Below are 14,385 nucleotides of genomic sequence, written 5' to 3'. Positions count from 1 at the left end.
ACGCTTGGTTTATTTGACGCCTGGTTTTTTAAAAACCAGCTGGAATTTAAAACCAGCTCATTTGCATAATGTTCGCATATAGACGCCTCTTTTCCGCTTGGTTGACGCTTGGTTTTAAATTTGACGCTTGGTTATCCATATGAGTGCTAGATTTAAAATTTTTAAAACCAACTGGTTTTAGTCTGATTTTGACGCCTGGTTTCCTGCTCACAACCAGGCGGTTAATTTCGTACAGGATGTAAACATATGGCGGTTTCTGGAGCTCATATTTTGTGTGGATAAACCTTTTTCCTTATCATTTGAAAGGTAAGAACAGTTTCAACATGTATCTTTAATACTATTACACAGTAAAAAGAACATAAATACAAAATGGTTTGTTATTAAGTACAATGTTTTTGCAATTATTTATCTGGCAGCATTTAATCATTCTGTATATTGCTCCCTGAACCTCCATTAACACAATGTCCCAATGGGATGTTTTGAAACCTGGTGATTGTTACAAATACAATGTGTTTAAGCATATGGATATATGCACGATTTCTATTACATGAAAGTATAAGCTGCATTTAACTTTATATATACTCTTCTTTATACAGTGTTAAGCCTGAGCATGATCTTCACTTATTTATTGATGATCATGTGGGTGTGTAGGTGTGTGCCTAATGATCCTATTTAATTACCATAGATGACCAATATTGTGTCTGTGACAAAGATGAGGATCCTGTGACCAACAAGATTTGATGGGAAAGTTGGAAAGCTTAAAAGAACATGCTAAAAATGGTGGGTTGCTGACTGTTATTTCATTTAGTTTCACCTTTGAAACTTTATTCTTTTTATGATTTACAAATATAAATCCATGTCGGCATGAGGTAATTAAAACTATGAATTATCTTCTAACAATTACATCCCTCTTGTAATTATAGCTATAGATCCGGAAATCATCATTTGAATAAATACATTTAAATTTATTTTAACAGATTACGTTCCCAGATAGTGCAGAAAGAATGAAGCAGAATCCGACCAACAGCAGCAGAACTAAATGGGGCGATAACGGAACAAGGTTCATTCTGTCGAAAACATATTAAACACAGAATATGAACTCTTAAAACAATAAGTGATAGTAAAAATGTGTAAAAAATAACATTTTCAGCTGTGCCTTTATTAAGAAAATATATTAAACAATGTTTTATTGTCCTGTTTTCCGAACTATAAATTGTTCTTAACTCAAACTGGTTGTGTTCAAGTAATGCCAATTTTTGACGTCTGTTATTTTTTTGACGCCTGTTGTTTTTTTTGACGCCTGGTTTTTTGACGCTTGGTTTTTTGACGCTTGGTTTATTTGACGCCTGGTTTTTTAAAAACCAGCTGGAATTTAAAACCAGCTCATTTGCATAATGTTCGCATATAGACGCCTCTTTTCCGCTTGGTTGACGCTTGGTTTTAAATTTGACGCTTGGTTATCCATATGAGTGCTAGATTTAAAATTTTTAAAACCAACTGGTTTTAGTCTGATTTTGACGCCTGGTTTCCTGCTCACAACCAGGCGGTTAATTTCGTACAGGATGTAAACATATGGCGGTTTCTGGAGCTCATATTTTGTGTGGATAAACCTTTTTCCTTATCATTTGAAAGGTAAGAACAGTTTCAACATGTATCTTTAATACTATTACACAGTAAAAAGAACATAAATACAAAATGGTTTGTTATTAAGTACAATGTTTTTGCAATTATTTATCTGGCAGCATTTAATCATTCTGTATATTGCTCCCTGAACCTCCATTAACACAATGTCCCAATGGGATGTTTTGAAACCTGGTGATTGTTACAAATACAATGTGTTTAAGCATATGGATATATGCACGATTTCTATTACATGAAAGTATAAGCTGCATTTAACTTTATATATACTCTTCTTTATACAGTGTTAAGCCTGAGCATGATCTTCACTTATTTATTGATGATCATGTGGGTGTGTAGGTGTGTGCCTAATGATCCTATTTAATTACCATAGATGACCAATATTGTGTCTGTGACAAAGATGAGGATCCTGTGACCAACAAGATTTGATGGGAAAGTTGGAAAGCTTAAAAGAACATGCTAAAAATGGTGGGTTGCTGACTGTTATTTCATTTAGTTTCACCTTTGAAACTTTATTCTTTTTATGATTTACAAATATAAATCCATGTCGGCATGAGGTAATTAAAACTATGAATTATCTTCTAACAATTACATCCCTCTTGTAATTATAGCTATAGATCCGGAAATCATCATTTGAATAAATACATTTAAATTTATTTTAATAGATTACGTTCCCAGATAGTGCAGAAAGAATGAAGCAGAATCCGACCAACAGCAGCAGAACTAAATGGGGCGATAACGGAACAAGGTTCATTCTGTCGAAAACATATTAAACACAGAATATGAACTCTTAAAACAATAAGTGATAGTAAAAATGTGTAAAAAATAACATTTTCAGCTGTGCCTTTATTAAGAAAATATATTAAACAATGTTTTATTGTCCTGTTTTCCGAACTATAAATTGTTCTTAACTCAAACTGGTTGTGTTCAAGTAATGCCAATTTTTGACGTCTGTTATTTTTTTGACGCCTGTTGTTTTTTTTGACGCCTGGTTTTTTGACGCTTGGTTTTTTGACGCTTGGTTTATTTGACGCCTGGTTTTTTAAAAACCAGCTGGAATTTAAAACCAGCTCATTTGCATAATGTTCGCATATAGACGCCTCTTTTCCGCTTGGTTGACGCTTGGTTTTAAATTTGACGCTTGGTTATCCATATGAGTGCTAGATTTAAAAATTTTAAAACCAACTGGTTTTAGTCTGATTTTGACGCCTGGTTTCCTGCTCACAACCAGGCGGTTAATTTCGTACAGGCTTAACCGTAATGGCAAAGTGGTCACTGACCCTAACCCAAATGGCAAAGTGATCACTACCCTTTACTCAAATGGCAAAGTGGTCACTATCCTTAACCCAAATGGCAAAGTGGTCACTGTCCTTAACTGTAATGGCAAAGTGGTCACTATCCCTAACCATAATGGCAAAGTGGTCACTATCCCTAACCCAAATGGCAAAGTGGTCACTATCCTTAACTGTAATGGCAAAGTGGTCACTATCCCTAACCCAAATGGCAAAGTGGTCACTGTCCCTAACCCAAATGGCAAAGTGGTCACTATCCTTAACTGTAATGGCAAAGTGGTCACTGTCCCTAACCCAAATGGCAAAGTGGTCACTGTCCCTAACCCAAATGGCAAAGTGGTCACTATCCTTAACTGTATTTATGGCAAAGTGGTCACTATCCCTAACCCAAATGGCAAAGTGGTCACTATCTTTAACTGTAATGGCAAAGTGGTCACTATTTTTAACCCTAATGGCAAAGTGGTCACAATCCTTAACCGTTATGGCAAAGTGGTCACTATTTTTAACCCTAATGGCAAAGTGGTCACAATCCTTAACCGTAATGGCAAAGCGGTCACAATCCAGAACCTTTATAGCAAAGGGGTCACTATCCCTAACCCTAATGGCAAAGCAGTCACTATCCTTTTTCCTTACAGCAAAGCGATCACTATCCCTTACCCTAACAGCAAAGCGGTCAGTTTTTAACCCTCACTATCCTTAACCCTAACAGCAAAGTGGTCACTATCCCTAATGGCAAAGTGGTCACTATCCCTAACCCTAATGGCAAAGCAGTCACTATCCTTTTTCCTTACCGCAGAACAATCACTATCCCTTACCCTAATAGCAAAGCGGTCACTGTTTTTAACCCTCACTATCCTTAACCCTAACAGCAAAGTGATCACTATCTCTAATGGCAAAGTGGTCACTATCCCTAACCCTAATGGCAAAGCAGTCACTATCCTTTTTCCTTACCGCAGAACAATCACTATCCCTTACCCTAATAGCAAAGCGGTCAGTTTTTAACCCTCACTATCCTTAACCCTAACAGCAAAGTGATCACTATCCCTAATGGCAAAGTGGTCACTATCCCTAACCCTAATGGCAAAGCAGTCACTATCCTTTTTCCTTACCGCAGAACAATCACTATCCCTTACCCTAATAGCAAAGCGGTCACTGTTTTTAACCCTCACTATCCTTAACCCTAACAGCAAAGTGGTCACTATCCCTAATGGCAAAGTGGTCACTATCCCTAACCCTAATGGCAAAGCAGTCACTATCCTTTTTCCTTACCGCAGAACAATCACTATCCCTTACCCTAATAGCAAAGCGGTCACTGTTTTTAACCCTCACTATCCTTAACCCTAACAGCAAAGTGATCACTATCTCTAATGGCAAAGTGGTCACTATCCCTAACCCTAATGGCAAAGCAGTCACTATCCTTTTTCCTTACCGCAGAACAATCACTATCCCTTACCCTAACAGCAAAGCGGGCACTGTTTTTAACCCTCACTATCCTTAAAGGGCCTGTCTCACGTTTGATAAAATAGCGAAAGAAAAAGAAAATTGTCAAAAACTGACATAACTGGGCATTGATGTGTACAATGCATTGAAACTTACTAACTGAAGTACCACATACTTTACAATTTATATAAGTTTAGCAATTATTTCGTATTTTTCCATTAAAAAAGATTACTGGGTATGTCTACCAGGTAGAATTCATTCCTTATGCGTGATTGGCTAGTCGGTGTTATCACATGATATTACCGAGGTAGGTGTATAGCTTAATTATGTCATCCGATTAGAATAAGCCTTTGTAGCTCAGTGAGTAAGACGCTGGACTTCAATTTTGGGCTCGAACCCGATTTCCGACACATTTTGATACTGTTTTTTACACTTATGATGTCAAAGTGTAACACATTCTATTAGATAATTGTCCCGAGATTCATTACAGAAAAAAACTTTTTTGGTGACAATCTGTGACACAGTCCCTTTAACCCTTACAGCAAAGCGGTCACTATCCTTAACCCCAATGGCAAAGTGAACCCTTTACCTAGCGCAACTAGTGAAAAGGTAAAAATGATAATCTTAACTGGAAAACACACACTGATCCTGACCCTAATCTTAACAGTTAAATGGTCAACATCCCTTACACTTATTGCAAAGAGGTCACTAGCACAAATCGTAATGGTAAACCCTGACTCTTACCCTAATGACAAAGGCGAAAAGCAGTCACAAACTTTAACCCTAATCATAACCACAGTGGTACTAACCCTTACTGCAAGGTGGTCACATACCCTTACCTTACAGAAAAAGGCGGTCAATAACCCTAATCGCAAACCCTGCAAATTCTGATCAGTGCAGCAAAAATTGGTCACTTACGTTAACCCTAATGGTTAAGCAATAACCCTTACCGAATTGGCCAAGCTGTCACTTACCCTTACCATAACAGAAAAGCAGTCACTAGCCCAATCTCAATCATATATTTTGTAACAGCAAAGAGATTTCTACACTAAGCCTTTTGACAAAGTTTGACAAAGGTAATCCTCACCCTTAACTAAACACTTACCCTACCAGGAAAATGTCAATAACATTAACCCTAACCATAACAATAAAGTGGTCTCTAATCTGAACACTAATTAAAAGGTAAGGTTTAGAGCAATATGAGGCTTGCAGTGTTTTATTTTCCAGACACAAAAGCTCCATGGAATATCCGCAGATTTTAGCGTGGACTATTCTTGAAATCAGTTTGAATACTCCAGATTAGGACTGCAGAGTCATTTTTTTCTATGGACGCTTAGAGTAGATACACAGGAAAATGTACAGATGGGGATCCCTAACAACAAGGCAATCGCTTACCCTTACTTTAATGGCAAAATGGTCACTAACCCTAACCCTAGCCACAACGCAATTATTTGCCCTTACCCTAGCCACGTTATTACTTATCCTAACCCCTAATGGCAAAGTGCTAGAGCCAGACAGAAAGGTGGTCACCAATCACAATAAACAGTCACTACTCTTACCCTTATGGCAACCACAACATGAAAACAGTCACTACCCTTACCCTTATGGCAACCACAACATGAAAACAGTCACTACCCTTACCCTTATGGCAACCACAACATGAAAACAGTCACTACCTTTACCCTTATGGCAACCACAACATGAAAACAGTCACTACCCTTACCCTTATGGCAACCACAACATGAAAACAGTCACTACCCTTACCCTTATGGCAACCACAACATGAGAACAGTCACTACCCTTACCCTAATGACAAGGTAGTGAATTATCCCAACAGCTTATAGGCTTCATATCCTGACCCTAATGGCAAAGTGGTCATTAATGTCAACCCAAATGGCATTAATGTACACTAGGAACCTCTGTAGTTGTTTTAGGCAAATTGCAACGGCTTGACAAACTGGTTGAGTCAACCTAATAAAGCATGTTCCTGTGAAATTAAATCAAAATCTGACATCTGTTTCCTATTGATGGAAAGGCTTTGGACCGCCCGATTCCTGAAGCAATAAACCAGTCACCCTTCTTTTTGATAATTCTTTGTTTCTTGACACCAATTGATATGTCCACAAGTACCAGCCTGATGTTCTATATTCACTTCTTGGATGCCTTCTGTCAGTTCACACCTATTTTTCAATATTTGCCTGACAATAACTTAGGTTTATCTGTTTGGTTCTTTGTCAGGCTCATTGGTGTGAAGATTTTGAATATCCAGTCTGCATTTCAGGATGTTATACTTTTGGCTGCTTGCTGTATTCATTTAATCTATTGGAAATAATAAGCAATTGATAAAGAACTATGGAATTCATTCACATTAATTTATTTTTTTTCCAAACAATAGAACTTTCAACTAACATTTATACGGTTGAAAAACACATTTTGAGCACTCTGACATTGGACAGTATATATATATAAGTAAAGCTAGCAGTGGCTTTTTTTACCATTTTGGAAATGGGTCCTTTTTTTGATTGGGAATAATGTTTCACTTAAAAAAGGGCTTAAAAATGGACAGAGAAGGTAAAAGAAAGTTTGTTTGGTGAAAGATTACACCAGCTCTTCCATACACAAACAGTTAAGGGGTTGAATAATTTCATGAAATAATAATATAAAAAAATCAAATTTGGAGAAGAGGAAATGTTTATAGGACTAATATTCGGCCCAAAATTGGTAAGAAAAAAACACTGGCTGAATTTCCATTCCAAATTTCTTACACAAAGCAGAATACTGGTGTATTGCTCAACTTCACTTTTTTTAAGCATTTATTGGTTATGTAAACAAATATTATGTCATGTTTCTTATGCATCCTTCATTTTAATTAATGGTAATTCACATCTTAAACTCTCCAATAAGACTGTTTATAAAATAAGTGTACAATATATTTTCTACAAGGCAATTTCATTGCACATCAACAAACTGAAAAAATGAATATGTTTTACACACATGTATGGATAACAATGGTACTATGCACTTTACACATTACATAGGTTTTTAGCAATAAACACTATTACATTGTACTGTAAAACAGTTATGAACAAAGTCTTTCTGTTTGGGAGTGAGAACATTTTTCACTATGTCAGTATCCACTGTAGCACATTAATTAAACGGCATTACACTAACAAACAAAACATGTAACAAACAAGACATGTTTGTGAAATAGCACTCAGGCACAAAACATGTTACAAACAAGAAATGTTTGTGAACTAGCATTAAGAAACAAAACATGTTACAAACAAGACATGTTTGTGAAAAAGCACTAAGAAACAAAACATGTTACAAACAAGGGATGTTTATGAAATAGCACTAAGAAACAAAACATGATACATTGTACTAACAAGAGGTGTATGTAAAATAGCACTAAGAAACAAAACATGTTACAAACAAGACATATTTGTGAAATAGCACTAAGAAACAAAACATGTTACAAACAAGGGATGTTTGTAAAATAGCACTAAGAAACAAAACATGTTACATTCAAGGGATGTTTGTAAAATAGCATTAAGAAACAAAACATGTTACAAACAAGGGATGGTTGTAAAATAGCACTAAGAAACAAAACATGTTACAAACAAGGGATGTTTGTAAAATAGCACTAAGAAACAAAACATGTTACAAACAAGGGATGTTTGTAATATAGCACTAAGAAACAAAACATGTTACATTCAAGGGATGTTTGTAAAATAGCACTAAGAAACAAAACATGTTACAAACATGGGATGTTTATGAAATAGCACTAAGAAACAAAACATGTTACATTCAAGGGATGTTTGTAAAATAGCACTAAGAAACAAAACATGTTACAAACATGGGATGTTTGTGAAATAGCACTAAGAAACAAAACATGTTACATTCAAGGGATGTTTGTAAAATAGCACTAAGAAACAAAACATGTTACATTCAAGGGATGTTTATGAAATAGCACTAAGAAACAAAACATGTTACAAACAAGGGATGTTTATGAAATAGCACTAAGAAACAAAACATGTTACAAACAAGGGATGTTTATGAAATAGCACTAAGAAACAAAACATGATACATTGTACTAACAAGAGGTGTATGTAAAATAGCACTAAGAAACAAAACATGTTACAAACAAGACATATTTGTGAAATAGCACTAAGAAACAAAACATGTTACAAACAAGGGATGTTTGTGAACTAGCATTAAGAAACAAAACTTAAACATGATACATTGTACTAACAAGAGGTGTTTGTAAAATAGCATTAAGAAACAAAACATGTTACAAACATGGGATGTTTATGAAATAGCACTAAGAAACAAAACATGTTACAAACAAGGGATGTTTGTAAAATAGCACTAAGAAACAAAACATGTTACATTCAAGGGATGTTTGTAAAATAGCACTAAGAAACAAAACATGTTACAAACATGGGATGTTTATGAAATAGCACTAAGAAACAAAACATGTTACATTCAAGGGATGTTTGTAAAATAGCACTAAGAAACAAAACATGTTACAAACATGGGATGTTTGTGAAATAGCACTAAGAAACAAAACATGTTACATTCAAGGGATGTTTGTAAAATAGCACTAAGAAACAAAACATGTTACATTCAAGGGATGTTTATGAAATAGCACTAAGAAACAAAACATGTTACAAACAAGGGATGTTTATGAAATAGCACTAAGAAACAAAACATGTTACAAACAAGGGATGTTTATGAAATAGCACTAAGAAACAAAACATGATACATTGTACTAACAAGAGGTGTATGTAAAATAGCACTAAGAAACAAAACATGTTACAAACAAGACATATTTGTGAAATAGCACTAAGAAACAAAACATGTTACAAACAAGGGATGTTTGTGAACTAGCATTAAGAAACAAAACTTAAACATGATACATTGTACTAACAAGAGGTGTTTGTAAAATAGCATTAAGAAACAAAACATGTTACAAACATGGGATGTTTATGAAATAGCACTAAGAAACAAAACATGTTACAAACAAGGGATGTTTGTAAAATAGCACTAAGAAACAAAACATGTTACATTCAAGGGATGTTTGTAAAATAGCACTAAGAAACAAAACATGTTACAAACATGGGATGTTTATGAAATAGCACTAAGAAACAAAACATGTTACATTCAAGGGATGTTTGTAAAATAGCACTAAGAAACAAAACATGTTACAAACATGGGATGTTTGTGAAATAGCACTAAGAAACAAAACATGTTACATTCAAGGGATGTTTGTAAAATAGCACTAAGAAACAAAACATGTTACATTCAAGGGATGTTTATGAAATAGCACTAAGAAACAAAACATGTTACAAACAAGACATGTTTGTGAAATAGCACTAAGAAACAAAACATGTTACAAACAAGGGATGTTTGTGAACTAGCATTAAGAAACAAAACTTAAACATGATACATTGTACTAACAAGAGGTGTTTGTAAAATAGCACTAAGAAACAAAACATGTTACAAACATGGGATGTTTGTGAAATAGCACTAAGAAACAAAACATGTTACATTCAAGGGATGTTTATGAAAAAGCACCAAGAAACAAAACATGTTACATTCAAGGGATGTTTATGAAAAAGCACCAAGAAACAAAACATGTTACAAACAAGGGATGTTTATGAAATAGCACTAAGAAACAAAACATGTTACAAAAAATAGATGTTTCATCATGTTTGTGAAATAGCAATATGACCAAAACTTGTTACAAACATGATATGCTTGTAAAATAGCACTTACAAACACAAGGCAGTCCAAAGGACGGCTATATCCCCCGCCGTTGTTTTTTGGGAACATTTTGTTTTTCTCTGAACCTGACTGGTGCGTTGAATCTGACCAAAATTGTACACTTCCACTGGTCAGGAGTGGGAAAATAGGAAATACAAGTTATTAGATTAGTAACCTTAATATTCTTGGATATATTAACATTTTATAAAAGGATATTTGTTAAAGTTATTCAGATTGTGTGCAGTGTAAGGAAGTTCAATGTCAAGGTTATTTTGGCTTAAAAAAGAGAGAAGAAAACTTGAGTGTTTGATTTATAAATTACATCAATGAAAAGCAAGCCTTAAGTATTTTTGCTAAAGCTGTGATTTATATTTATTGTAGTGACCTCATAACATTGTCCATTCTTTATTAAAATATTGAACTTGTTGCACATAATGATAATGCTCGGCAGAGTGCTCAAAGTATCAATCTGTGCAACTTGTTTAACACTTTCAATTAACAATCACTTTTAATTGTGTACTCTGACCTTTAAATGTCTTGGGTTTTTGAGGTATGGACCCTGGGTCAGATCACTGCACATCGTCTCAATGAGGGCAACATTTGTACCAGGTTATATGGAAATCAATCAATGCATAAATAAGTTATAACTCAGACACAAGCATGTGTACTCTGACCTTTAAATGTCTCATATGACCTTGACCTTTGAGGTATTGACCCGGGTCAAGGTCACTGCACATCGTCCCAATGAGGACAACATTACTTAGTTATATTGTAATCCATCCTTATGTAAGTAAGTTATAGCCCAGACACAAAATGTTAGACAGACAGACCGACAGAGGAGTGAAGTGCATTCCTATAATCCCCTCCCCACTCCATGGCAGCGGATTAAAAACATGTTACCAACAAGAGATATTTGTGATATAGCAATATGAAACAAAACATGTTACAAACAAGATATGCGTGTGAAATAGCACTTAGAAACCAAACATATAACAAGAAATGTTTGTGAAATAGCATTATGAAACAAAACATGTTACAAACAAGATATGCGTGTGAAATAGCGCTTAGAAACCAAACATATAATATACAAGAGATGTTTGTGAAATAAAAATATGAAACAAAACATGTTACAAACAAGGGAACGTTGTTTATAGTTTTTCAAATGTGTATCAACTGATACGTTAAAGATATGAATGTAATGTATAAATGTTTATTTCATGTACAACACGAGAGTACATGCATGCTTTTGTAGCATTTGTTTAACCATGTAACGTAATACGTTGACATGTTGTTAAACATTTTATTTTTTTTGTAGTCTGAAATTCTTTTACTCTACAGAATTTCATAACACACAGAGTTCTATCTAAAACCATTTTGGTTCATACTCTAGTGTGCCTACATTTCCCTAGAGGGTTGGGATTTATCCCAGGCAATATAGTTATACAATGTATTTCCACAGCTTACACACTTAAAAAGCTTCAAAAGAAAGCCCACAAGGACCTCCCCTGAATCTTTAATCATGTTTAACAAGCACATACTTCTGTTAATGGTCTCAAATCACATGGCAAATCAGGGTTCAAGAAGGAGCACAAAGATGATGCATCCATAATGTACACTAACACTTGTATGTGACATCTGCAAGCCAAGGACCCTTTTTGGCTCACATGTAATATTGTCAAGCAATACTTCTCAGAATATACTTTTATATATACAAGTCTGTCTCGGCGTGGCCAGCCTGATTGATTCTTGTAAGGAAAACTACACTCATAGTACATTTGATTGAAACATTTCTTTCCTTCATAAATGAACTCAAATGTTTTCAACCATATGCATATTATAGTACCGGTACTAGGTGACTAATTTAAGATTTAATAAGAGCAGTTTAAAAGATTCAAATGAACAAAATATTTGGTCTATCTAAACTTAAACTCATCTTTCTTTCTATCTTATATAACCTTTCTCCTATGACAGACAGTCCATAACGAATGTTAGGCCATGGAAATATCAACCTATATGCCTTCATCTCGCTGACTTAGTATCAAGTCTTAATAAATCAACAAAAATCATCAAATTGTCAAACAATTAAATCATCAACAATGAAGTACAATTTCTTTCATTGACTTAATTATATAAACAAAAAAAACATCACCAACTCATTACAAATCCTATTAACCCCACACAATGCTAAACTAAAGATATACATAAACACTCAAGCACTCACCTTGATACAATAGAGACTAAATTACAAAACAAATGTATCCAGTCTGATTTGTTACATGTACAAGGTACAATAATTATACTGCTTACAAGTTAATGGTATCTGTTCCCAAATGAAATATCAAAATCAAAAACATTTCACTTTACAGCAAACTTATTAGCAATTTGCATATACAAATGCATGTAAGACAACTTGTAAATACAAATGCATGTACCGTAAGACAACTTGTAAATACAAATGCATGTACCGTAAGACAACTTGTAAAAACAAATGCATGTACCGTAAGACAACTTGTAAATACAAATGCATGTACCGTAAGACAACTTGTAAATACAATTGCATGTAAGACAACTTGAATTTCATTTTCTATGTATTTCTTTATGTGTTAAATACCGGTACATAAAATGTAACCAAAGTCATCAAACTTTACTATGAAACACAAAAACATTTTACAATGATAAACATTGTATCATCATTGTAATAATTTCCAAAATTAAAATTACATCATTACAATTCATTATATTTAGTACTGTTTAATCTGGGTAAAGCTAAACAATAACACCGGTTATAATGTCAATCACAGCCACAATTATTTGGATAAATAATTTCAATAATAAATACAATGAATAAGCAATAAAGAAGAAGTAAATAACAGCGAACAAGGGGCATAACTCAATCCTTATTAAAACCAGAGTTTCTGGCAACATGTGTTCAAACTTAACTTAAATATCTTAGGTCTATTCCAGTAAAACATATAACCCACAGGGGGAAGGCAATCATTTTCTTGTATATTGGTCAGTATCCTTCTGCGTTAATTTGGACACTAAAAGGATAAATTTGTTTCTGTAGCTGGGTGTAATAATTTAAAAGTGCCTTCCCCCCGGGGTTTATATGTTTGAATGGAATAGCCCTTTAATGTTTTTGGAGTTATGGTTGAGGTTGAAGTTCTTGCACATCACCTAGGCTGTACTTTGACTTTCTCGTTTGAAAAACAACAACAAACACATTTCCTAAAACATAAGCTCAACAATATCAAGTGCTATCATAGTATCCTAATTTGAAGCAACAAAATGTCTGTCCATATCAACAATATTCTACTCTATAAATATATATCATTCTAAAAAGCCACTATATAAATATAAACAAGATTGCTGTGGTCAGTCAACAAGGGACATTACTTGAGAAATATTTAAGAGTTTTAGACCCTGCTATACATGTGAATACTGTCGCAGGCAACATGACAGCGACAAGGCTAACGCAATACCTTAACAATAAATCTGCTAAAAACAGACAAGCTAAAATTCATTTATTGAAAGAAAGTGAGAAGTCAGTAAGGCTTTTTGTAATCAGATTAACAAACAGACCTAAATTCAATTTGAAACAAATGTGTAAATCAAGTCATGTCACACGTATTTACAGCACATAACTAGTAAACTCTGAAAAAAAGTCTCTTTCTATCATAACATAAATAACTTCAAACAATAGACAGGCTAACAGAAACATCGGTTTTATGAGCCAAATTGAAAAATTCAAAAGTAAACAAAAAACACTCACATTTAAATTATCTCAAAACATACAACTTTGACAAAAGGTTTTACTTTGGATCAGGTTTCAAACACTGAAACAAAAACTTTGTTTAACCTCATCATCACTGAATGGCACACGATTTATCAGGTTTGGGTGGACTGACATTTACATTAAGGAAGGCTGAATTTGCTGAAGCTCTTGCATACGTCCCTGTAGATCCACTGGTGGTTGCTGTAGATCTAGAGCCTGAGCTGGAACCAGCCCTGTACCCAGATCCTCCAACTGGGGAAGTTGAGCCCGATGCTGCCGTGGAGGCATTCCCTGTCCCTGTAGAAAAAGGAACAGTTGTTATCAGGAATTTACAATCAGAATGCCAGAGAGGGGCATGGATGAAAGGCAAACAAACCCATCCATTATTTAATGATTATAATGTTTAACAGAATGTAAGATTTAAACCAAAATTTTAAGGGAACAATTAAGACATGAATAATTATATTTTAGGCT

General features: G+C 34.5%; 1 protein-coding gene and 2 long non-coding RNA genes across 5 annotated transcripts in view; 2 read left to right on the top strand and 1 right to left on the bottom strand.

Moving 5' to 3' along the window:
* The first annotated feature begins 38 nt into the window (after positions 1–38).
* Positions 39–1,204, top strand: LOC128245596 (uncharacterized). The gene is made up of 3 exons (XR_008263189.1): positions 39–306; positions 686–780; positions 978–1,204. It is a non-coding gene; the product is annotated as an uncharacterized LOC128245596 (long non-coding RNA).
* A 159-nt stretch (positions 1,205–1,363) lies between these two features.
* Positions 1,364–2,524, top strand: LOC128245640 (uncharacterized). The gene is made up of 3 exons (XR_008263200.1): positions 1,364–1,632; positions 2,012–2,106; positions 2,304–2,524. It is a non-coding gene; the product is annotated as an uncharacterized LOC128245640 (long non-coding RNA).
* Positions 2,525–6,728: 4,204 nt separating this feature from the next.
* The window catches only part of LOC128246654 (uncharacterized), a 36,158-nt gene continuing 28,501 nt past the window's right edge, over positions 6,729–14,385 (bottom strand). For all 3 annotated transcript variants that reach the window (XM_052964957.1, XM_052964960.1, XM_052964959.1), the window contains exon 11: positions 6,729–14,208. In XM_052964957.1, the coding sequence (XP_052820917.1) occupies positions 14,003–14,208 (206 nt within the window). In that variant the 3' untranslated portion in view covers positions 6,729–14,002. The remainder of the gene's footprint in view (positions 14,209–14,385) is intronic.

This window comes from Mya arenaria, chromosome 9 (assembly GCF_026914265.1).
Source record: "Mya arenaria isolate MELC-2E11 chromosome 9, ASM2691426v1".
Classification (NCBI taxonomy): Eukaryota; Metazoa; Mollusca; class Bivalvia; order Myida; family Myidae; genus Mya; species Mya arenaria.
Note: the sequence above shows the minus strand (reverse complement) of the source record. Positions and strands in the feature narration are given on the sequence as shown.